The 23,968-nt window shown below is 51.4% G+C and overlaps 1 protein-coding gene across 6 annotated transcripts in view; it reads left to right on the top strand.

Annotated features, from left to right (window-relative positions):
* Positions 1-23,968, top strand: part of HIP1 (huntingtin interacting protein 1) — a 146,409-nt gene that overhangs the window by 61,733 nt on the left and 60,708 nt on the right. The window contains exon 1 of one of the 6 annotated variants that reach the window (XM_028507618.2): positions 3,253-3,458. The exons of 4 other annotated variants lie outside the window; for them this stretch is intronic. In XM_028507618.2, the coding sequence (XP_028363419.1) occupies positions 3,441-3,458 (18 nt within the window). In that variant the 5' untranslated portion in view covers positions 3,253-3,440. Of the gene's footprint in view, positions 1-3,252; positions 3,459-23,968 lie in introns of those variants that run through there. One more of the 6 variants, XM_036020800.1, reaches the window with a different exon arrangement.

The raw sequence follows: 23,968 nt of genomic DNA on the forward strand, positions 1-23,968 counted from the left end.
GACAGAATAGCCGCAGCAGTCTTACTTCTGGACCTGGTTTCTCTTTCTGACCCAACTTATTCAAGAGTCTCCCCAGCCCAAGCCGCTGGCCCACAGCCTCATGGTGACCACATGTGCTTCGAGTTGTCTGCCTCCCCTCCTGCATGGCCAGAAGTGTCCTTCCTCATTGTCCGGAGCCCACGGAACCTTGTGGCACAGCCACTGTAGAATGGGGAATGCTCAGGCAGGCCCCTCCTTGTCGCCTCTTCTACGAGCCTGAACCTACCTCCCTGGAGGAGTGGTAGGAACGGCGGCCCTGGAGATGTTTGTTTGCTGGTGGCCTAGCAGGTGCCAGGTTAGCCCAGGCGGAGAAGCCCAAGCTTTTTTGAGAAAATCTGTTTGCCCCTTCCCTGTGTTTGTGCGTGTGTGCACACATGCATCCATGCATCCATACTTACATGTACTTGCCAGGACACTACCCTGAATGGAATGGGAGGGCGGGCCTGCTCCCGGCAGCCCTCTCCTTTGGCATCACATGAGCAGCTCCAAGGACATCTACAGAGAAGCCCCCAGGGCAGAGGCCAGTCTGCAGCCATGATGCCAGCCCTCACTGACCTTTGGGTAGTGTATTCACTTCCTGTGGCTGCTGTTAACAAATTCCCATAAATCCCATGGTTAAAACAGCAGAAGTTTGTTCTCTGGTAGTTCTGGAGGCCAGAAGTCTATGATCAGTATCACTGGGCCCAAATCAAGGTGTTGACAGGACCACATTCCTTCTGGAGGCGCTAGGGGAGGATCTGTGCCTTGCCTGTCAGAGCTTCTGGTGGCTGCCAGCACGTCCTGCCTTGTCGTGGTGCATGATTCCATCACTCTGCCCCCGTGGTACTCTTCCTGACCTCTCCCGGGTGTTAAATGTCCCTCCTACAGGGAGACCTGTGCTTGCATCTAGGGTCTACCCAGATAATCCAGGGTCATCTTCCCATCTCAGAATCCTTAATCACACCTGCACAGTCTTTGCCATATGAGGTAGTGTTTACAGGTTCCAGAGATGAGGGCCTGATATCTTTGGGGGACCATTAATTCAGTGGACTACAGGTAAGGTATGGGAAAGTTCTTTCATTTGCCACCTGAGAGTGAAGTGGGTATCACTATCTCCATTTTAGCAATGAGAAAATTGGGCTTTGGCAGCTAAGGCACCAAGATCTATTGGGAGACCTTGATCTATTGATGAACCCGAGGCCTAAGAGACCTTATTTATTTATTTTTAGAGAGAGAGGAAGGGAGGGAGAAGGAGAGGGAAAGAAACATCCATGTGTGGTTGCCTCTTGCACACCCCCAACTGGGGCCCTGGCCCAAACCCCAGGCATGTGCCCTGACTGGAAATGGAACTGGTGACCCTTTGGTTCACAGGCAGGCACTCAATCCACTGAGCCACACCAGCCAGGGCAACTTTTTAAATATAAAGTCTATTCATCTTTTTTTTTTTTAAGATGGTGGTACATTTAATGCAGCGGATAATCGAAACCTCATTTGTGCACTGGTTTGACTCCTGCTTGTTCTCCTGGCCCTGACTGCACTTGGGGGTCACCTCCGTGGGAGCCCAGCATGCTAGAGCAGACCACAGCAGCCCTCCTGACTTCTCTGGCTGGGGCACAGGATGAGAAGGGCTGGGCTTGCAGGGGCAGCCTTGCAATGGGGTGGGAGAGTCAGCCTGCCATCGAGACTCGAGGTTAGACAGACACCTGGGCCTGGAGAGCCCTTACCTGAAGCTGAGGAACCCCCTGACTGGGGTCCAGAGCCCAGAGATGAAAATAACCTCCACAGTGAAAGCTCTTTACACCCCCACACTTCTGCTTTCCATCTTTTATATCATAATGTTCTCCCTCTAGGAGGCAAAGAAACACTCCCTATTTCATAGGTTGAGAACTCAGAAGTAAAGAGGCAGGGGCTGTCCTAGTCAGCATAGGGGACTTAACCAGAGCTGCCTTCTTGGCCCTTTGGTGTGGCCAGAGGGCCAGCGTTGTGGGTAGGCCCCATCACCTGCTCACTGGAAAGGATTTTGGAAGCTGGATGCTCCATGGCAGCAAGGGAAGCCTCTGTTGGCTTGGGCTGCGCTGTCCTTACTGAGGATTCTCCTACCCCCATTTCCTTCCAGCTGTGTGGCCCCGGGTAAATCACTCCCCTTCTCTGGATCTCAGTTTCCTCACCTGCTGAGCAACACAGGGCTGGTGTAAGCAGTCTCAGGTCGCTGCTGAGTCGGCTGTGCCTAAAGCCATCGCGCTCCTCTGAGGATTTGAAGCAGCCTGTCTTGAAACCAGGGAGAGGCTCGGGCCCTCCGGCCTTTTTCTGGTAACTGCCCCAAAGAGCATTGGCCAGGAGTCCTTTTCTGCCACCAGCTGTGCCCCCTACAGAGAGGAGTGTCCGCCTCCCATTTCTCTAAGGGCAGACGAGGCACTGAGTATGGAATGGAAGATCTGGGGATTCTACTTTGAGAGAAAGGGAGCCCTGCACTCAGGGCCAACATCGTTTGGAAGCCAGTTTCCCTTACTCCAGGGAGGGCTGGTTCTGTTTCACTCGCGGGGAACCTAAGGGCCTTTCGGCGATACCTGTTCCGATGCCTCAATTCGCCTATCTGTTGGCAGACCCCAGACTCATCTGGACGTCCCCTCCGGATTAGCCGAAGGAGGGAAGCAACTGGCTCTGAATTCCGCCTTTGTCCAGTGAAGCCAAATGAGGAGGGGCTGAGCGGACCCCCTGCCCCCACTGGAATGTCGGCTGGCGGCGCCCCCCAGCTCTCCCTCCTTTTCAGCCGCCTCCCCCGCTCACTTCCTGAGCCCCACTGATCCCACCACCAAACACGCACACACACACACACACACACACGCGCGTGCGCGCACACAGCTGCACATACACACACACACAGACACTCACACTTCCTGGCGGGCCCGGCGGCCCCGCTCCGGGCTCCGCGATCCCCGCCGCCGCCGGGGCTCCGGGAGAAGCGACCTTTGTTATTCAAATAACCCCCTAGCCGCGCGCTGGGCCGCGGGCTCCGGGCTCCGGCCCAGAAAATCGGTCCATTGCCCGTCCCCCGCATCCCTCCGCTCACGGCTCCCCGCTCCCCGCCACCAGGGCACCCCGCGCTGATTTCGGGATTTCCCGGCTCCCCGGGGCTCACCGCGCGGGGCCGCTCGCAGGGCCGCGCCTCCCCCGCCCCTGGTGCGCGCTGCGGCTTCGCGCTCCGCACCCTCCCCTCCCCGCTTCCCCTCCCCCTTCCTTTCCCTTCCTTTCTCCGGTCCAGCCGCGGTCCTGCCGCCGCCGCCGCCTCCGCCTTCCCAGGTCCGCGGGGCCCCTGCCAGCAGCCCTCCCCGCAGCATGGCACCGTCGGGGCTGGATTAGCTGGGAGCAGCATTTGGGGGAAGCGGATCCCAAGGGGTGGGGGGTGCCCTCCAGCCTCGGTCATGGATGTGAGCAAGATGGTAAGTGAGGAGCAGGGGCTCTGCCCTGGAGCCTACCCCCGGCTCCCCCCCCCCCCCCCCCCCGCCGCGACTTCCCTCTCTTTTTTCTCCTCCCAGTCGGCTTGATCCATTGAAAGTTTCTGGATTGTTGATCCTGCCTGTTGGCCCCAACTCCAGGCGTGCTGGAGAAGGGAGTCGGGCCAGGTTTCTGGAGGCGGCTGGCGGACGGGGACGGGGCTCCCGGTTTCCCGCCGTGCTGCCGCCAGGGCTGCCCAGGAGAGCTCGATAGTCTCCTGGGAGAGAGGGCTGTGGAGCTCACCTCCCAAATTGTGGAACCGGCCTGGTGGGGGAGGGGGGCATGGCTGCGGGAAAGGGGCTAGTCTCATCCCCTCCGGAGCCCCTGCTTGCACACCTATTTGAGATTTATGGGAAGATTTTTGGGCTGAGCCAGTGGTCAGGAGGGCACAGGTGGGTGGCCTTGGAGGGCAGTGTGGAGGAGCTAGGGCGTCAACCACCCTGGAAGATGAGGGGGCAGGAACGGAATCCTTGCCATAGATGAGGAGGTTCTAGATTTACCACTTGTAGACTCCAGCTGCATGCACCTAAGGAACAGCCTCTTAAGCATCTGCCCCCCTGAGGGGGCTGATCCCCCCTTCAGGGCAGCCCTTCACCCCCAGGAACACAGTGGGAGCTGAATACATTGCTTGTTAAGTGAGGAGCAGTCCTCAGGGGGTAGCAGGATGTGATTTAGGGGGCTCTAAAGGGAGAGGGTCCCTGGGAGCACTTGTCCCTCTGGGGCAGGTTTTCTCAGGGGTCCTGATTGGCTGCCACTCTGAATGAAGATTTTAGGATGACCTTGGCATCACTACCATCCTGACCCTGGCTTCAGACCAGGGTAACACATCCCCCACCCCAAGCCTTACAAACTTTGAGGGCTGGAGTGCCAGGATGGAGAGGTACCCAACAGATGAGCTGTGCTTCAGAGGAAAGGAGCTGGGTTGGGGTCTGCCTGCGTGTCTGGGGGAGGGGTCTGGGTCTGCGGATACCTTAGGGATAGAAAGGTACTAGAATATGATTTCATCTTGTGCAGAATTGGCTAGTTTTCCCAAAGAGTGCCCTTTAGACGCAACTATCTCTGTGGGAGAGGCAGGTAGGTTCCCAGCCCTGCCAGCCCTCCCAGCCCTTTGGCATCCTGTCTTGGGTGGGGGACAAAAGGAAGGGGAGCAGATGATAGGTTAGAATCATTTCTTCCTATGGCTGGAGACCAGTCTCAGACTGACTGAGCACCACTCGTGGTTGGGCAAGAAACTTTGTCGTCTCCCATCTCCCTGTGAGGATGCATACCTGTTCCTGGTTGGGCAACGCAGGTGTGAACCATGAAAGCTCACTTTCTTTGGGCGATTATTAGAACTAACCCCAAAAAGCAGTCCTGTCTGCAGCTGTGGGGGTGGGGAGGCAGAAGACTGACGGGCGCCAGGCCCTTTCCTAGAGATGTCTTAACAAGACCAGAGTCAGCCGTCCAGGCTATGGTGGATGGACTTGAAGCTCTAATCCCATGGCTGCCAAACAGCTATCCATGCAGGCCCCAGACCGAGGGTCACAGCTCCAAGGGCTGTGGGGTCTGAGAAGGGACTGGGCTGCAGAGTTCAGACGGAGGACGATGCCTTAGGCTGGCTCTCGGAGGCTGAGTGGTGTGGGCTGTGCTGAGGGCAGTGAGGGGCGTTGGCTGCCGGGAGAGTCACAGGAAGAGGAATGGGCAGAGCCCGTTGGGTAAGGCTGAGGACGCCTGGCTGGGACAGAGGTTTGCGATTAGGAAATGTCGAGATCATTGGTTAAGGCCAGACCAGAGAAACTTTGAATACCAGCCAAGTTGTTCCAGCCTTGGCCTGTAGGCACTGGGTAACCTCTGGAGGATTTTGGGCACTGGAAGGGCTCATGTATTGCCTCTTTTCTGTTTTAGCTTGGGATCCAAACAAAAGGGATATTAGATTCTCATTAATTATTGAGCAGCTAAATACCCAGCCCAGAAACTATTGTCCTCAGCTCTTTGTAAAGAGCACAGACCCTGGACTGTGTAGTGAGAAGAACCTAACCCACCCCAGGGAGTTGGTACCTGCCTCTTATTCCTGCAGTGGGCCCAAGTTACTATTTGTTCTGACCATTAAAGCCCCATCTCCAATTCAAAGTCCTCGCTCTGGGGGCCCCCAGCTCCACGGTCAACCTCAAACCCAGCATTTCCACCATATACCTGGCAGAGCCCAGCATCAGCCTTGGGAGTTTCTTTAGCTTATCACTGAATGAGAAAAGCAAATTACAGTTCACCCAGCTCCCTGCAAGCTTTTGAGCCAATTTCTTACCTCTTAGCCTCATCTGTAAAGTGAGGACACTAATACAGGCATACCTCGTTTCATTGTACTTTACAAATATTGTGGGCTTTTTTTTTCTTTTTAACAAATTGAAGGTTAGTAGCAGCAATCCTGCACCAAGCAAGTCTCTCGACACTCTTTTTCCAAAAGGCTTAGAAAACGGCCGACATGTTTTAGCAATAAAGTATTTTTAAATTAAAGTATGGGCATTTTTTTAGACATAATGCTATTACACACTCAGTAGACTATAGTACAGTTAAACATCACTTTTATATGCACTGGGAAACCACAAAATTTGTACGATTCACTTTATTGTGGTGCACTTTGCAGTGGCCACCTGGAACCAAACCTGCACCGTCTCTGAGGTGTGCCCACACCTGCCTTGCGCCCTCTCATGAAGGCTGGAAATAATTCTTGTAAGCGCAGGACCTGGCATAGTAAGTCCTGCACACGTGGTGGCTGTTACGGTAATGTTGGTCTCCAAGATGTCTCTGATTCTCTCCCTGGCCCGCCCCCCTCCGCCCTTTCTTTTCCTGATTGGCCAGAAGAGCTGAGTGTAGGCTGTATTTAATTGACTGCTTCTGAGACCAAGTCTCCCCTGTCTATTTTCTGAATGAAGGTACAAGTGACTAGGGAGCGTGGATTCACCAGCTGCTATGACTGATGAATTTTTGATGACACCAGGTATCTCCCAAGGGAGAGCTGGTTTAACCTGGCACTTGGGGGTAAAGCGCAGGTGCCTTTTGGGGGTTGATGATGGAGTCTGTGCCTTTACAAATCACAGAGGGTGCAGAGCTATAATTTGGGGAGCAGAGTCAACGCTGTCCATTCTTACAAAAGAATGCATAATTTACATAGTAGTTTATATTTGCATAGTGCTCTAGAGTTTACAGGGCATTTCCATATTTGTTCATGTTTATTACAGTCCTGTGAGGAAGGCAGGGAAGAAATAATAACCAAAGTTCATGGACAAGAAAACAGGTTCCGCAAAGTGAAGCCCCGGGTCCCACACACATGGTGGGACCAGGTCTTGTGTCCAGCCTTCCTGGTCACCAAACGCGTGCTATGACAACACAGGAAGTAAAGGGCGAGAAGAGAAAGGCAGGTACCATGTGCTTGCACACGTGTTTGGATTCTAGTGAGCAAAATAAACTCACCAACTGGAGACAGACACAAGGACACAGACAACAGACTGACAGCTGTCAGAGGGAAGGGGGTTGCAGGCTGGGAGAGAAGGGTGAAGGAATTAAGCAAAATAAAAACAACAAAGAAAGACTTATGGACACAGGCAACTGTATGGTGATTGCCAGAGGGAAGGGAGGGGCGACTGAGGCAGAAGAGGATATAGGGGGATGAATGGTGAAGAAAGGAGACTTGACTTGGGGTGGTAAACACACAATACAATATACAGATGATGTATTGTAGAATCGTACACCTGAAACCTGTATAATTTTATTAGCCAATGTTACCCCAATAAATTCAGTTTAAAAAATAAAAAGAAATAAAGATAAAATATAAGGAAAATTATTCAGTGGCCACAAGCTAATCTAAAAAGATGAGCTGGGTGGTGGCCTTTGGTCTCTGGGTCCCCTAGGGCTCACCAACCTTCCTCCTCCTTGGCACTTCCATCACTGCCTGAGGTCTGCCTCCCGTACCTCCCACCCTTGACCTCTCCCACCATGGAAAAATTGTCTTCAACAGAAGCCAGTCCCTGGTGCTGAAAAGGCTGGGGACCGCTGCCCTAGGGGAGAAGATCCAGGGAGAGGGGATGAGCACCTGTCTATGGGTGGACTGTGCACCTCCATCACCTATGGCTATTCTTAAAACTCTGGGTTTCATGAATGACAGCCTTCTCTTCGAAACTGAGACACCTGACCCCTAGGATCCTCCAGTTTACACAGCAGGAAGGTGGGAGGATTAGGGGAGAGGTGTTACAGGTGTTCTGAGCAAATGATAATGATGGCGGTCCAGGAAAAAAAGCTTCAGTTCAAACTTCTGTGACTGCTGGTGTGCACGTGTATTTGCTGGGTTGAGGTGGAGCGTGGGAGAAGCAAATGCAAGCTGGGGAGATCCCAGTGCAGAGGGATCCAAGGACGCGACTCACAGCCCACATCAGCTAAGAGCTGTGGAAGGAGGCCGTCGGGTCTGAGCTAAAAAATTTGTTCAAGTTGGACATGGGTGAAACCAGAGCACTGTTTTTAGCTCTGGGTCACAAAATCCATGTAGTGTATTGTAGGCAGCATTTAACAGAGTGAAATAGATCAGAAAATATCCAGCTGTGTTCCCTGCAAGGGGGTAGGCATTAGTTCATGAAACTGGTTTTGGTCACATACACACAGGACACAGAGAAGGACTGGCTTCATAAAATGGACTTCTTACTGTGGTCAGAGTCAAAAGAGGTGTGAGGCCTCTGACCTAGAGAGACCCGAGGAGGGTGGGGAGAGGGTGTCAGCCTGGTGAGAAGACTAGAGGGCCGATTGCAGTCTGCCTCGCTGAGGGCTGTCAGATGGAAGAGGGCGGTTATCTGCTCCACGTGGCTGGGAGGTGGGATTTGTTTTCTAGAGGCACAGATTTTGCCTGGCCGGGACTTCCCCACAGCAGGGCCACCCCACAGCAGAAGGAACTCCCAGAAGAGAGAGCCTCTCCAGCCTCTGGAGCTGCTCGGGGCCCGTTTGTGTATCTCCCACCACAAGGCCAGCAGGACACCGCAGATAAGCCGCCTCCTCCACCTGGCCCCTGGAATAAGGTTTGGGGTCATAGAGGACCTGGGCCTCAGACAGGTGCCAGTGGCGAGGGAAATCTGTATTTGCCTCCTTTAAAAACGCTTAGTGCCCTGGCTGGTGTGGCTCAGTGGATTGAGTGCCGGCTTGCTTGCAAACCAAAAGGTCTGGGGCTTGATCCCCAGTCAGGGCACATGCCTGGGTTGCAGGCCAGGTCCCCAGTTGGGGGCGTGCGAGGGACAACCAATCAATGTATTTCTCACGTGCTGATGTTTGTCTCCTCTTTCTCCCTTCCTCCCCTCCTTTCTAAAAATAAATAAAAATCTTTAAGAAATTTTTAAGGCTAAAATGCAATGTTAAAAACATTTAAAAATGCTTAGGAAAAATGTTTTTGATTTACCTTGTAACTGCCATCAGTTATTGTCCCTGATCACTCATATTTTATCCAGGTGATTTTAACCAAGATGAGGCTGCATTCGGTGCGGACACCCTGGAGCCCCGCTCTCTGCGCAGGCCCCGGGGGTGGTGTTGAGATGGCAGGACCTGGAGCTGCCGGCGGCCGAGTGGTCTGTGGAAGGGCTCAGTCAGGGGAGGAGGACAGAGGTTTCCTTGAGGCACACTGAGTTGGATGGCACAGAGATGTTTGGGATTGACAGAGCACTCTCACCTGGATTGTCTTCTCCCTCAGAACAGCCTTGCGAAGCAGGATTCAGTGTCCTCAGAGGCCGCTCCAAGTCACCCTGCCAGTCAGGTGTAAGTTCAGAGACAGACATAGGTTTTAAGACATCCCATCCCAACCCACAGACAGAAGACCCCCGCTTCTGTCTTCCCCCTAAGCCCCCGCCCCCACACACACAGCTGAGTGATTTTCTTGAAGAGCACGTTCAGGGGCTGTTCCCACTCCACCTTTGTCTCCTTTCTTGCCTGTGAGGTCCCCGTCCAAAGCCAGACAGGCACATGGTCTGGCAGCTGTCCCTGAGCCAGAGAATTCTGGCGTTTGTTATTCTGCCTGGGGCCCCAAAGCAGCTAAGCCATAGGTCTTTTAAGAAAAAAAAAAAAAATCCTGCCTATTTTAGATTCCCTGCCATCCTGAGGAGTCTGATCTGGAGGTGGTTCCCAGATGGGACTGGAGGGTGAGGGACTGTACGTGAGTGGGAACCACCTGGAGCCCGCAGCACCAGCCTGCACATGGAGGTTTGGGGAGCCTGTTCCGTGTCAGAGACCGCACTGGGTTCTGGCAGGGGCTGTGGAGTAAACCCGACGCCACTGCTTGCCTCTTTAGGACTACGGACGGACGAGTTAGTTGACCTCACTGTCCTCCAGCTTCCTCATCTGGGAGGCATTGGTGTCTGCAGACAAGGGAGGGGTTGAGATGGCCTGTTTAAACTTCATGGCACAGGGGAGGGGCTTACTAAGCTACAGCTACAATGATCAGTATTTTTGCTCATTCATTTAAGCAACAAATGCAACCCTGAAATTTCAGGCAAAGGGGCTTTCAGAATGACCCATCTTCTGGGTGAGCTCGGTCTGGTGGGGCAGTCAGACGGGTCATCAGTTACTGCAGTATGTGAGGCGGGGTGCAGCGTGCATCCAAGGGGTGTGCTGGTGTGAGAGGAGAGAGGACTGACGAGCCGGCACCAGGTCAGGGGTGTCAGACTCATCTTCACCGGGGGCCACATCAGCCTTGCAGTTGCCTTCAAAGGGCCAGATGTAATTTCAACTCCTCAGCAGTTGAGGAGTAGTTACATTTACACAGTCCTAAAGTTATTTTGGCCCTTTGAAGGCAACCACGAGGCTGATGTGGCCCCCGGGAAAATGGGTTTGACACCCCTGCCTTAGAGGAAGGGCCTCCCTGAAGAAGCTGGAGAAGGGGAAGAGGACTTCCCCCAGCAGCTGAGGAGAGGAAGGGCATTCCAGGCAGAGCGCACGGTCACGAGACCACAGGTGTGTCCAGGAACTACCTGTGGCTTATGCTAGGTGAGTAGGTGTGGTCACTGTCTCCAGCGGACTAGCAAAGTTTCCAGGACAAGGGATCCTAGTCTTTTTATATCTCAGTGCTTCCTGGAAGAGGTGTTTATGCTGTGTTTTGAAGAAGGGGAGCAGCCAGCTTACTGATGAAAGCGCACGACACACAGCAGGTGCGCCGTGAGTGGATGAAGAGATGAGAAGACATTCCGGCAGAGAGAGTGTGCCTGAGCAGGCGGGTGGACATCCAGTGGGCTTGTCAGGAGCAGGGCCAGAGGAACCAGAGGGAAGATGAGTGGCTGCAGGCGTGGGGCCCAAGTTAAAAATAGTCAGCAAGCATCCAGGAGAACCAGTCACTGAGGCCCTCCCCCTGACGATCAGGGGTGGACGTGCTATCCTGGCCAACAGGCTTACACCTCCTCTGGCCCCAGTGCTGGAGATGAGCCGTCCTGTGCCAGAGCGAGTGTGGGAGCTGCAAACCGTGGGTGGGGGGGGGAGGTTTTTTTGGAAATGAACATTTCTTTAACTTTCTATCATGACCTCTCTTGGGTGCACTTGGCTCAGTCTCATTTTCTGGGACGTAAAATAGTACTCTCTAGCTGCAGCTATCTCAGGCCGGGTTCTCTGGAAGGGGGTCTTAATAAATCACTGCCCCCCGAGTCCTTCTAGCTCAGATCAGTATCAGCATCCTGACTGGGGTTCTGCAGGTCATCCTGTTCTGTGCCTGTATCAAGATCATCCCCCCAGTCAGCACACCCTGAGGCCTATGCCGGGCACCGAGAATGTGAAAGAGGATGGAATCATCTGGAAATTCCTGCCTTCAAGGAAGTGCAGAAGATAAATAATCATCATGTAGTATGATAGGGGCCATGTTAGAGATTTAAGGAAAGTCCTATCTACAGACATTCAGGCAGGACTAACTAGTTCTCCCAAGTGGCATAGGACATGCGTTGGGAGGGTGACATTGCTGCCCATTCATTCACTCATTCATTCAACAAACATTGATGGAGTACCCTTTATGTACCAGGTGCTGTTCTAAGCACTTGTGGCACTTCAGTGAACTGAACAGAGACCCTCGATTTGTGGAGCTGCCCTCTGTGTGTGTGGAAGGAGGGGTGGTAGTGCCGGGGTGAGATAGTAACAGTAAATGTACAGGAGCGAGCTGTGTAGGGTGTGGGAGGTAGTGAGTGATCTGGGAGTGGAGCACACAGATGTGGCCGTGCTTGCCCTAAGGATGCATGGGTAAAAACAATCAAAGGGGAGTGGGCCGGTCACTCCTAGCTGGCGTTTTCCTTGGCTGCCAGTGGACCCCGAGACTCCCATTCCTGGTCTGTTACTGGCTTACGATCTGGCTGAAACCACATCCCAGTGCAGCCCTAGCTCGTTGCTGAGAGTTGCCTGCATCTGGACCTCAGGGAGCTTGCCCTGTGCAGCCGCTGCCCCGCGCTGCCTTCCTGCAGCCCATCGACGTGGGATGCAGCAGCCCGCTGTACAGTGGAGAGAGCGCTGTGAGCTTTGCAGTTCCTCTTGGATGTCATAGAAGTTGGAGGGAAGGCACTGCCTTTTGTGTCCAGCGGATCTCCATTAAAGGGGCTGAGTGCCGATGGGCAGTTCTCTGGCCGTGGTCCTGGGGGTGGACGCGGTGTCATCAGCAGTTAAGGAGGCCCTTTCAGCCCTACCCAGGTCATATCGACTAGAATGAGGGTGGGACAACAGAGCCCTTGGGCTCGCATCAGTCATTTCTCAGAGAAGCGTGACTCCTCCTCTCATGTTCGAGGTGGAGAAACTGAGGCTCAGAGAAGTCCCACAGCTGGCAGGACTTGTCGCTTGGAACGCTGGGCTCTCCCTGCGGCAGCTTTCGACCACCGTGGGCTTCTCAGCTCCTAAGGGGAGATGCCGTAGCTCCAGGGGCTGGGACTCCTGTACTTGGGCAGCATCCTAATGTCACACAGCTGTGCTCTTTGGCAGCTGCGTTGAGGAAACAGGAAAATGTTGAACTTGTGCTATTTTTCAGAAAATATGAAAAAGTGTAAAGAAATAAAGTTGGGGCATATTCCCACCATCCAAAACTACTGCTAACAATTTGGTACAGGTCCTCGTAGACTTTTTTTCTTTGCATGTATATGTACATGTGTGCATGCTCACGTGCTAGGTTGCATCGTATGGAAAGTGCTGTTCTTATGCATCAAAAATGACCACGTTTTCATTTGATTGGGCCAAATACAAGCGCACATGTACATAGACAAATGCACACATGTTTAAACAAAGTCAGGCCATGCCTGATACAGTTTCTGTTAGCTTACACTGTGCCGTGGGTCCAGAAAGAGTGCATCAGGGTGGTGAATGGCACATGTCCTGGGGTCCCAGTGCTGTCTGCACTGCTCACTCACCCACACAGGTCACCGAGGCTCCCACGTGCATTTCCCCTGTGGTGGGGTGGCCACAGAGCCCTCTAGGGTTGTTGTGAGGGTGCAGGGGTCAGGATGCGTGTCAGCTAGACTGGTGCCTGGCCCGTGGCCAGCATTCCCTAACTGTTAGTGATTGCTACCCTGTATCCAAGAGAGCAGAGATGTATCATTTCATTGTAATTCGCACCCCGTTAATAGATTTTAGCTGTATCCATTTTCCACTGTTGTGGTGATAGCTTTGTACACACATGTAAGAGGATCCATTTACTGCTTTATACTTTAAGATTTTGGCTTTTAAGAAATCTTTTTATTGATGTGTTTTGAGCTGAGTGGTGCGTGCAGGGGAAGGTTGCTTAGACGGTTCTCTCTTGTCGCCCTATAACTCTGATCCCCGCCACCTTTTTGCCTTGTCACACTCCAGCAACACGAACTGCTTGCCAGTCCCTACACTGGGCGCTGGCCCTGACTTCTGTGCCTTGGTTCTGGCCTCTCCCCTGAATGCCCTGCATGTCCCTTCTCCAGCCTGTCCTGTTGGGTTAAACACCTTTCCTCCGGCGAAGGGCTGCCATACACAACCCTTCAGCCTTGGTTCGAAGCCTGTGCCCAGGCCCCCCTGCACTCTGCGCTCACCTGCATCTCTTCCCTCACTGGCTGTGCACACAGTGCCACCGCCTTTCTCCCCATGCAGACTAATGTGCAGACTACACCCTTAACGCCAGGACTTACATCTTAGTCACCTGAGAGTTGACTTAGTGCAGCACTTGACATAGAGGTACTCTGTATGTGCTTGGAGGGAGAATTTGGTGAATGAGTAAAATCTTGACTGACCAATTAGTGACAGGACTTAAACAAAGGGAGATGGTTTGGGGAGGGCGGTTAATTTAGGTTATAGGTCCGGAATGAAGCAAAGGCACGGGTGAACCCTCGGTGTGGTTGGAGCTGTGCCATGTTAAGGAGAGATCTGGCCGTGCTGTGACCAGCAAGAGCTGGTGGCCCAGGGAACTGTGGAATCTCAGGCCCAGACAGCCTCGGGGGGCTCACCCTGCCCAGGGCTCTTCAGGTGACTCCACCCACACCTCTGAACTTCTCTTGAACCTCGTGGCTTTTCTGCAGAGGAAGGGCTCTCCAACACCCTCGAGAAACAGAAGTAAGAGTTCCTGGCTGCTCAGCTTTCTGAGGAAGTCCGTCACAGCCATACAGCTGATGATGAAATCTACCTCTGAAATTAGCACCCACCCCTCTCTCCACTGCAGAAAACTGTTTAGAAAACCCTTCTCAGCCTGTTATTACTTCCTGTGTCCGGAGCTGGAAATATCCATCAGGGCTCCTGCCTGCCAGCTGCGACATTCCATGGCCTCCCGAGGGTGACCAGACCCTGCACTCCTCACCCACTCTCTTCTCTTTGGCCCTGACCTGAGGTCAGGGAGGCCTGTGCTTTTGTTGCGTGTTAATAAGGACTGCAGTTTCTGCAACCCCAGGCTTTATGTTGACCTGAATGTTCTCTCCGTGGAAATGAGCCTGAAGGATCCCAGACCTTGAAGGATATAGCCGGGACTGATGTGCCTGACCCTGGGGTGAGATCTTGATTGAAATTCTGGCTCTGCTACTCAGCAGCTGGAGCATCTAGCTAGCCAGGCATCCCCACTAGCTGGGCAAGTCACTTAACCCCTTCGAGCCTGTTTCCCCATCTCATCGATGGTGTTAGCAAGTCCCAGTGTTACTGTAAGGGTTAAATGAAATAATGTGTACAAATGAGTCTGGGATCTATTACAGGCCAGGAGAGGTTAATTGAATTAGAGAATGAGAGACGGAACACAGTGGAGTAGAGACTATTCAGTCTGTGTTTTAGATAAGGAAATTGAGATCCAAAAGGGAGGCGGGTGGGGCGGGGGGAGAAGGAAGGAAGTTGAGAGAACTGAGACAGTCTGGATATTTTGCCTTATATTTCCCCTGCTTCCCCCAGACTCCAGTGTGGCCCGCCACATCCTGGCCCGCCACACACGTCTATTGCCAAGTCCCTGGCTCTGTCTTCCCAAAGGAAGCACCTTCAATTCCATCTTTCCTTCCTCTGAAAGGCCTCATTGAAGAAGGAGCAAGTGACGAAGTATATCTGAGTGATTCCATCAATGCCCAATCAGTTTAAAAGTTAAAAAGGCAATGAGAAAGAGAGGGTCGGTGTGCGAAAAAGTGAAAGGGATTGGGGAGCAGTGGTCTGGAGGAGGAGGGGGCAGAGGGCTGGCTGAATTTCTTCCTTCAGAGGGCAGGGGAATGGATGGGCCTTCGGTGCTGTTCCTGGCGGCCAGTGCCTCCTCTGGTCCGCACAGCCCACTGTGTTCCTGCACCATACGTGGAGCCGCCGCCTTCCCACCCTCACTCTGCCCCTGACCTGTTTCGCTGTGAAATGAGATGAGGCGCAGTCCGGAGAAGCTTGCACGTCTGTCCGCCTACGCCTGCGCCCGTACCCTGCGACCTGACCGGTGCCTGGAACAGTGGCCGCCTCCTGTTGTGCGTGGATCCCTCCGCCGCCCAGCGACTCTCCTTACCCTCCCCTTACCTGCAGGCAAGCGAGTTAGCGCTTTCCCCATTTAGATCAAGGAAACCTAGACTCCGCCGCCGCCTCCTCTCTCTGCCTCCTTACCGGCTCTTGCTGCCTTCGCCTTGCGACTCCCCCACCAGGTTCTCCCCACTTCTGTGCCAGAAAGCCTAGGTACAGGTCACCACAGTGTTCAGTCTGACGGTCAGTTTCCAGCTCTCGTCCGTCCTGCTTGGTCTGGTGGTAGCATTTAACGCAGTCAGTCGCTTCCAGGTGAAATTCATTGCTTCACGTGGCTTCCAGGACTCCACACTCTCCTGGTTTTCTACGACCTCACGGACTGTTTCTTTCCTGTTTGCACTGCTCATTGTCTCTCTTCTCTTGAACACTGGGAATCCTCAAGCTGCCCCAGATTTCTCACCTGCAATTATGCCTTGGTGAGCTTACCCTTTTTTTTTTAAGATTTTATTTCTTTATTTTTAGAGAGAGGGGAGGGGAGGGAGAAAAAAGGAAGAGAGACATCAATGTGTGAGAAAAACACTGATCAATTGCCTCTCACACACACCCCAACCTGGGACCAAATGCACAGCCCAGACATGTGCCCTGACTGGGAATCGAACCGACAGCTTTTCACTTTGCCGGACAGTGTCCAACCAGCTGAGCCAGAGCCACACTGGTCAAGATGAACTTACTCTTTTTAAATCCCATCTCTATGTCCTGATGACTACCAGGTGGTTACGGCCAGCTCGAACCTCTTTTGAATTCTAAGCTCGCACATGCCACTGCCTTTCATGGCTCCATTCAGGTACCTCAGAGGCATCTCGCATTGGACTCGTCTGAGGAAAACTCCTGGTTGCCCCCACCCCCCAGGTCTACCCCTTCCACCTTCCTGTGGACACAGTTCTCTCCATCTTGTCAGTGGCAACTCATTCCCTCTTGTTGCTCCGGCAGATTACCAGGGTGCCATCCTTGACCCCTTCCTCACACCCCATGTCCATAATATCAGCAAGTCCTGTGAGCTCTACCTTCAAAATATATCTGACCACATATTGGCGCCTCCACCGTGACTGGCCTGATCTGAGCTGCCATAATCTCTGCCTGAATTGATGTGGCAGCATCTTAATTTTCCTCCCTGCTTCCGTGCAGCCCCTGCAGTCTCCGCATAGCAGCCAGAGGGATCCTTCCTAACAAGTGAGTCAGACTGAGTCACGCCTTTGCTCAGAGCCTCCCAGTGGCTCCTGTCTCGCTCATGACAAAGACTTACAGTGGTCCCCAAGCCCCTTGTGACTCAGCCCCTCCCCTCCTGGACCTCCTGGCCCCAGTCACGCTTAACCCCTAGGTGTTCTCGTACCTGCCCAGTGGGTTATGCCTAGAACTTGTTTGCCAGCTTCCTCATCACTTTCAAATGTGTCCCTCTGTCACCTAGTAGTGCCACCTTCCCCGATGACCCCGTGTTCGGTCATGACACCAGCTCAGTGAGCCCTGGCCCCACAGTTGGCCTCATTTTTCCCCCATAGCGCCAATTGCCGGCGCATGCGCTATATATTCTATGTATTTGTTTACTCTCACTCTCCCACTTGGAGGTAAGGTCTGTGGTGCCAGAGGCATTGTTTTTTGTTCACAGCTGCATTCCTAGAGTAGTGCCCAGTGCGTGACAGGCCTTCCTTCAACAAATGTGTGTTGAATGAATGAGCGAATGTGAAAAGAACTCAGAGCAGTGTTCCCTGAGTTTAGGGAAGACCAAAAGAGACTGGAGTGGCCCTTAAGAATCTGTTCACCGTAGTCAGATAAAACATAGAAACAAGTGACGGAGAGCGGGGCGGGGTGTCTTTAAGAAGAAAATAGGTGGCCATCTGGCCCGGGCCAGCTCTATAGTTAGCCAGCCTACACAGGAGGGAGCTATTTTTCTGAGCCTATGTAACAGATGTAGTTTTGTATAAATCACACTTCTGTAAATGGAATCCTATTTTAAATGTACTAGCAGAGATTGCTATTTAAAGGAATCTGATGTCATATTCTTTCATAAAGTGAATAATAATCTCCTAATTTGTCTTTAGTGCCAACTCATACCCCTCCACCCCCAAATTTATATTTATGTTAAGATATGCCTGTCTGAGCCGAGAAAAATCTCTTTATTTTTCATTTTTCCTTAGTATTTCCCCATTCACTGTCCTTATTGTTCCCTTGCTCTTTGCCCTCATGCATTCTCCTCTCCTTTCCTGCTTTTTCTGTGGCTGAGTTATTTTCTTGGACTCTGACATAGAATGTTCATCTGTAGCACAACCTGAGATAGCGTGCAGTGAGCAGTGGCTCCTTTCCAGACCAGGTGAATGCACCCTGGGGGTGGAGCAAAGGAATCTGTTAGGTGTGTGGAAGCTGCTGCAGTACAGGGTTAGGAGCTCAGGTATTCACGCACAGCCGGGTTTTAGAACCACTGACCCAAGAGATAGCCAGGTCCTATTCACCCCGCCCACAGCCAAGCCTGCTGTCTGCAGAACTGATGAGGCTTTGAGGTAGCCGATGTGAATCCCACCACTGACTGACACAGACTGGCTGGTTTGTCTGGGGACTGGCGCTCAGGGCTCAGATTCCCCTCTCAGTGACACCCCCCACCCTGCTGATATCTCCGATAAGAGTAAGGTCCTGTGGCCACTGTCTGCTGGAGCTTTGTTCGGGTGCTGTCCAGAGTGTCTGCCTGTGATGAACTTGGGCTTCATAGTCTCATCACAGTCTCTGTTTTTCTTCAGACTGGGACATGTCTCTCGAGAGAACACAACTGTGATTAAGGGTTCGGTGGAATGTGTGTGAGCAACTACAATGAGATGCTGCTTTCTCGACAACAGTAGAAGGCTAACTTGTTTAGAGGTTGTTTGGCCTTAGGTTGGATCTTCTTTACACACCCACTTCAGGTTTTCTGAAAAACTTTCTCCTTTACATTCTTACTACACTGCAAGATTGTAGTGTCTACTAGGAGGGCAGGTTGGACATTGTATAAGGTAGAGAGAAATTTTGCCTTTGAGACAACCAGTGGGTTGAGGTCAGGGAAGAGGTTCAGGAAACAGGTGGGCTTTGGCTAAGAGGTCAGTTGTGGCCATCAAAATTAGGTGAGTGGAGCACGTGTGCCCGACCGAGAAGGGTGGGCAGCAGCTGCCACGTGGTGGGTGCTGGCTGCCGAGTCTCAGGCCTCTCTGAGCCCACTTGTTCATCCACAAAGTTCGCTCTGCCTCCCTCCCAAGGCTTTCTCAGCATCAGGAAGGCAGTGTTTATGAAAGCTCTTTGAATATTATAAAGGGCTAAATGAAAATGAGAAATGCTATTGTCATTATTACTTAAGCAAACCTGGTGTTTACACATTTGAATGAGCCAAACCTGTATATTGGAAATGTTTAACATTACAAAATTATTTGCTAGGGTCAAATAAGGTATCTTCATGTAGCCACCCCTCTGTAGGATGGGGCTCTGTTTATTTATAAACTTCATTCCATGAAAATTGGATTACAGTAATGTGAAGACCACCATCTGAAGTGAGAAATGCAGCTGAAGGGTTGAGAGGGGTGACACTGGAGCTATTGGGTTGGCCAAAAAGTCTGTATGGTTGTTGCCATAAAAAAGAAGACCCATTTTTCATTTTCACCAGTAACTTTACTGGTTTGGATACTTTGAGTATGTTGACCATCTCTCATGTGGTAGAATGTTGATTATTCTCAATGTCTCTATTTGATCACCGTCAACGTCCAACTGGTCTACCCGACAACCAGGGAGCATTGTCCAGTGAAACAATCTCCAGCACGAAACTTCACAAACTGCTTTTAATACATTTGGTCAATCACAGCACCTTCTCCATACACTGCACAAATCTTTTTCTTTTTTGCATTTCAATTGCATTTTACCTTTCTTGAAATAATAAAGCATAATATGCCAAAAATGTTGCATATTTTCTCCCATCTTCAGTTTTAAAATGGCTACTCAAAAATTCACCAATTTTGGTGTGTTTTTTTTGGATATAACAGCTGTCCCAACACAATCTAACACAATTATTTTGAATGAAGTTAAAAATAACTAAGTGCCACTGGAGCCATCTTATTAAAAAAAAAAAAAACAACTTTTGGCCAACCCAAAATGTTGGAGGGTTTGGAATTCACAAAGTCGGGAGCCACTCTAGATTTCTCTGCTGGGAGGACTCATGAGGAAGGTTATTCTTGCTGTTTTATTTCTGGTTAATAAACGTTATTTGTGGTGGGGGCTGGAAATAAAGGGCCCATCATACAGTCATATGGACATAAGATAAGTGTGTTTGCTGTAGCCATGGAACAAGAAGAGATCTGAGGGATGTTTGGGAGGGAGAAGGGGCAGACCTTGGCCCTGTCTGGATATAGTGTGTGCCTCCTGCCTCACTCATTCGACAGAGGAAGACACTCTCAGGAGTAGGGCTCCAGGAGAGGCACCGGGCCTGAGAATGGGTGCTTCCTGTGCCCGAGGACCACCTGTCTGTCAGTCAGGCAGAGAGGAGACGAAACTAACCTCACAGTTAAAAATCTGGGTGATGGAGAGTGGCAGCAGACATGGTAGAGGGGAGGAGAGGAAGTTGAGCAAGTTTAGTCAAAGACACAGCACAGGGTTTCAGCTCTTGTCGACCAGCTGTGCATCTGGCAGGCGAGGACCTTGCAAAAGGCCTGTCTAAGGCCTGACTTTGCTGGGCAGAGTGACTTGCCCAGAAAGTGACCCTAGTGAGTTCTCAGTGCAAGGCCTGTACTTGGCATTGCAGTTTCGGTTCCTAGGAAGGCAAAACCAAGCCTTCCTCTGTGAAAAGAAAAGCAGAACTGCAAGGGAGCGTGTGCTTTCTGAAGCCACGGCCCCCTGCAGGTGGAGGAGAGGGGAGAGGGGCTGGCTTCTTTTCCATGACAACTGGTGTCTAAGTGTCTTATCCTCCGAGGGCCTTCTGAAGGCCTCCCTGGGTACCCTGAGGGCTGTCATAGGCATTCTTGTGTGGGAGGGACAGCTGCTGTATGGAGGAAAAAAGTGGCTGCAAGGCCCACCTGAGAAGCTGGGCTGCTCAAGTCCGTGGGTGACATGGGCATGGGTTTTCAGGTGGGACAAATGTGCAGGGGGATGATCTCTGCTTGAGGATGTGACGGGATGACCTGGCTGAGCAGCTGTAATAACTGAGGGCAGAGGGACTGAGCTAGCTGGCTTCTTCTCCAGGTCAGGAGGGATCAAGACGGGGTCCACCTTCCTATAAGCAGCCGTCCCCTTGCCAAACGGTGTGATTCGGCATCTGTAGTAAAAGTTCTGTAGAGTTGTGGGGATATGGAGCTGGTGGGGGAGGGGGTGTCTTCCAGTGTGGTGGCCGAGAAAAACCAGAGTATGAGGTGTGCATGACAGCACGAGTGACCTGGAATGCCTCTCAGAGAGTGTACGGAGGACTGGTTCAGGACACAGACTGCTTGCTCAGCTCTCTCACTTTGTCCCCCCCGAATAAGAGGAGCCTTAGGACGAGTAATGAGGGGGCAGATGGGACAGGGGTCTTGTTAATAGTAAGGGAGAATGCTTCCCTAGGGATTAAAGAACATCCTGGATCATTTTCACAGAGGGAAAGATAGGTATTTATCTCCGCAAAAGGCACAGCCTTTGCAGTCCCTCTGCTCCCAGTCTGGAAAGACCCCATGCTTGTCTGCACTCCTTGTCTCTCTGAGCCTGTCCAGGGAGGGAGGACCCGCCGTAGAGCTGCAGTTCCAACTGCAGACACCCACCGGTGGGAGGTCCTGGAGGGAAGGAGAGAGATGAGGAGCTGTTTGTGGTCCCGAGAGCCCCACCACTGAGCCCCAGGCCCTGGAAGGAAAGGGAAACCTATTCTGTCCAGTCTGTCTCCCACTCCTTTCCTCTCGTTCTCTCCCACCCACCCCACACAGCCTTCTGCCTCCTCCAGCATTCACCTAGAGCAGCTCTTCCCAGGGCACCAGCGACGTCCTTGCCATAGGCAGTGGATGATTCTCAGTCCTCATCTCCCCACACAGTTGACCCAGTTGATGACTCCCTCTAAAGTTTAGAGGGGCATCAAATTCATTTTCACTGGGGGCCACATCAGCCCCGAGGTTGCCTTCAAAGGGCTGAATGTAATTTTAGGACTGTGTAAATGTAACTACTCCTTAACAGTTAAGCGAGAGCTCGGCGCTGCCGCCGGGTAGAAACAAGGTGCCGGGTGGATAAAACAAGGTGGAGGCCTTATGTTTGCCACCTGTGCTCTAAACTGAAACACCTTCGCTGAGAGAGGTAACCCTGACCCCCGCTGGGTTCCCCTCCAGCCTTGCCAACTGCTTTTTCTCAGGCTTATTCCCAGTTCTCTCCGTTCCTCCCAGAACCATGGGATCATAGGGTTGGGGGGCGGTCTTAAAAACTGTCTTGTGTAAACACTCCTCTGATGACTGAACATCTGTTGCCCATTGTTACTGTGCAATTTTGTGAGTTTTGAAAGTCATATACAATTATAGTCAAAATTCGAAGTAGGTCCATCACCCCCCAAAATTCCCTCTGCCCCTTTGTAGTCACCCTCCATCACCCTTACTCTGGCAACCACTGATCTGTGTCTTTTATCCTTATAGTCCTGACTTCTCCAGAATGCCGTATGAATGGAACCACATAGTATGTGGCCTTTTGAATCTAGCTTCTTTCACTTAGCGTTATATTTTTTAGCTTTATCCATGTTGTCACACGTATCAGTTCCTTACTCTTTTTTGTGTGTGGATGTGGTAAAATATATGCACCATAAAATTTACCACTTTACCACTTCTAAGTGGCATTTACACTCGCATTGTTCATGTAGTCAGTCACCCCTGCCCATCCCCAGGCCTTTTTCATTTTCCCGACCTGAGGCTCTGCACCCATTAAACAGCAGCTCTCCACTCCCCGTCCTCCCTGCTCCTGGTACCCACCGTGCCCCCTCTGTCTCTGTAAGTTTGACTGTTCTAGGTGTCTTGTGTTAGTGGAAACAAATAGTATATATCCTTTTGTGTCTAACTTCTTTTTAAATTTTATTTTAATCATTGTTCAAGTACAATTTTCTGCCCTCCGTTCCCATTCCAGCCTGCCCACCCTTCCCTCCTTTTGTATCCAACTTATTGCACTTTGCATAATGTCCTCAAGATTCACCCGTGCTGTGGCATGTGGCACAAGTTCCTTCCTTGCGGCCTGAACGGCGCTGCGCTGTGTGAGTGCGCCATGTTTTGTGTGTCCACCCATTCTGTGTGGGCGGGCACTTTGGTTGCTCCCACCAGTGTTTTCCACTTTGAACGTTCTTATTTCTTCAGCGGTTCCAGACGCTTCGCTGTCCTGACTACCCTCCTCCCCACACAGGATTAAACACCGTGCTGGTTGCAGAAGTTATTGGCGTTTTTTAATCTTCTCGACTTTCTTATTCCATCTTCTCCTCCAGGTTGTCAGACTGCAATATAGTGCCTTCCTTTTTGCTGAACGCTTTGAAAACAGTGTGACTCAGTTCGGTTAATAACCACCTATCCAGAAGCCAGAGGGTGGTTGGGGGCTCTAGAGTGGGGGTAGCAGGAGATGTGATCCTAATTTCACTAGTCCCCAGCTTATGAAGCAGATAAGGCACACAGAATACTAAAAGGAAAAAAAAGTACTATCCTAGTCTGTTCAGGCTTCCATAATGAAACACTGTAGGCTGGGTGGCTTAAACAACAGGAATTTATTTTTCACAGCTGTGGAGGCTGAGAATTTCAAGGTCAAGGTGCTGGCTAATTTATATGTTTGTGACTTTTGGACAGCCACCTCCTTGTGAAGAAAAAGAGAAAGTAAGCACTTTCTGGTGTCTCTTTTTATAAGGGCACTAATCTCGTCGTGAGGGCCCCATCCTCATGACCTCATTTGAACCTAACCCTAAGTGCCACCTCCCAAAGGCCCCATTGCCAAATACCATCACACTGGGGATAGGGCTTCAACGTATCAGTTTGAGGGGCACACAATTTAGTTCATAGCAAATACCTTTTATAAAAACATGCAAATAAGTCAAAGTATTTAATTATATGGAGCCTACTAGGTATAAAAGAAGTGTAAGAAATAATAGCTGGATTATGCTAATAAGCCAGGCAGTGAAGGACAAATACCATATGATCTCACCTTTAACTGGAACCTAATCAACAAAAGAAAAAAAGCAAGCAAAATATAGCCAGAGACACTGGAATTAAGAACAATCTGAGAGTAACCAGAGGGCAGGTGGGAGGGGATAATGGGGGAAAGGGTTTTCAGGAACTACTATAAAGGACACATGGACAAAACCAAGGTGGGGGGTGGAAGCAAGGGAGGGAGGCAGGTGTGGCTGGCGGGCAGGGGAGTAGTGGGGGGGTAAATGCAGACAACTGTAATTGAACAACAATAAAATAATTTTTTAAAAAAAGAAAACAGTAGCTGGATAGCATCAGTTAGGGTAGCTTATACTTCAACCTCAGTAAGATTTTCAACTGGAAAGGGAAAGAAATATGACTTGAGGAAGGACGAGACAGACAGGAGGGCGGAGCAGACCAGG

The sequence above is a fragment of the Phyllostomus discolor genome, chromosome 3 (genome assembly GCF_004126475.2).
Source record: "Phyllostomus discolor isolate MPI-MPIP mPhyDis1 chromosome 3, mPhyDis1.pri.v3, whole genome shotgun sequence".
Classification (NCBI taxonomy): domain Eukaryota; kingdom Metazoa; phylum Chordata; class Mammalia; order Chiroptera; family Phyllostomidae; genus Phyllostomus; species Phyllostomus discolor.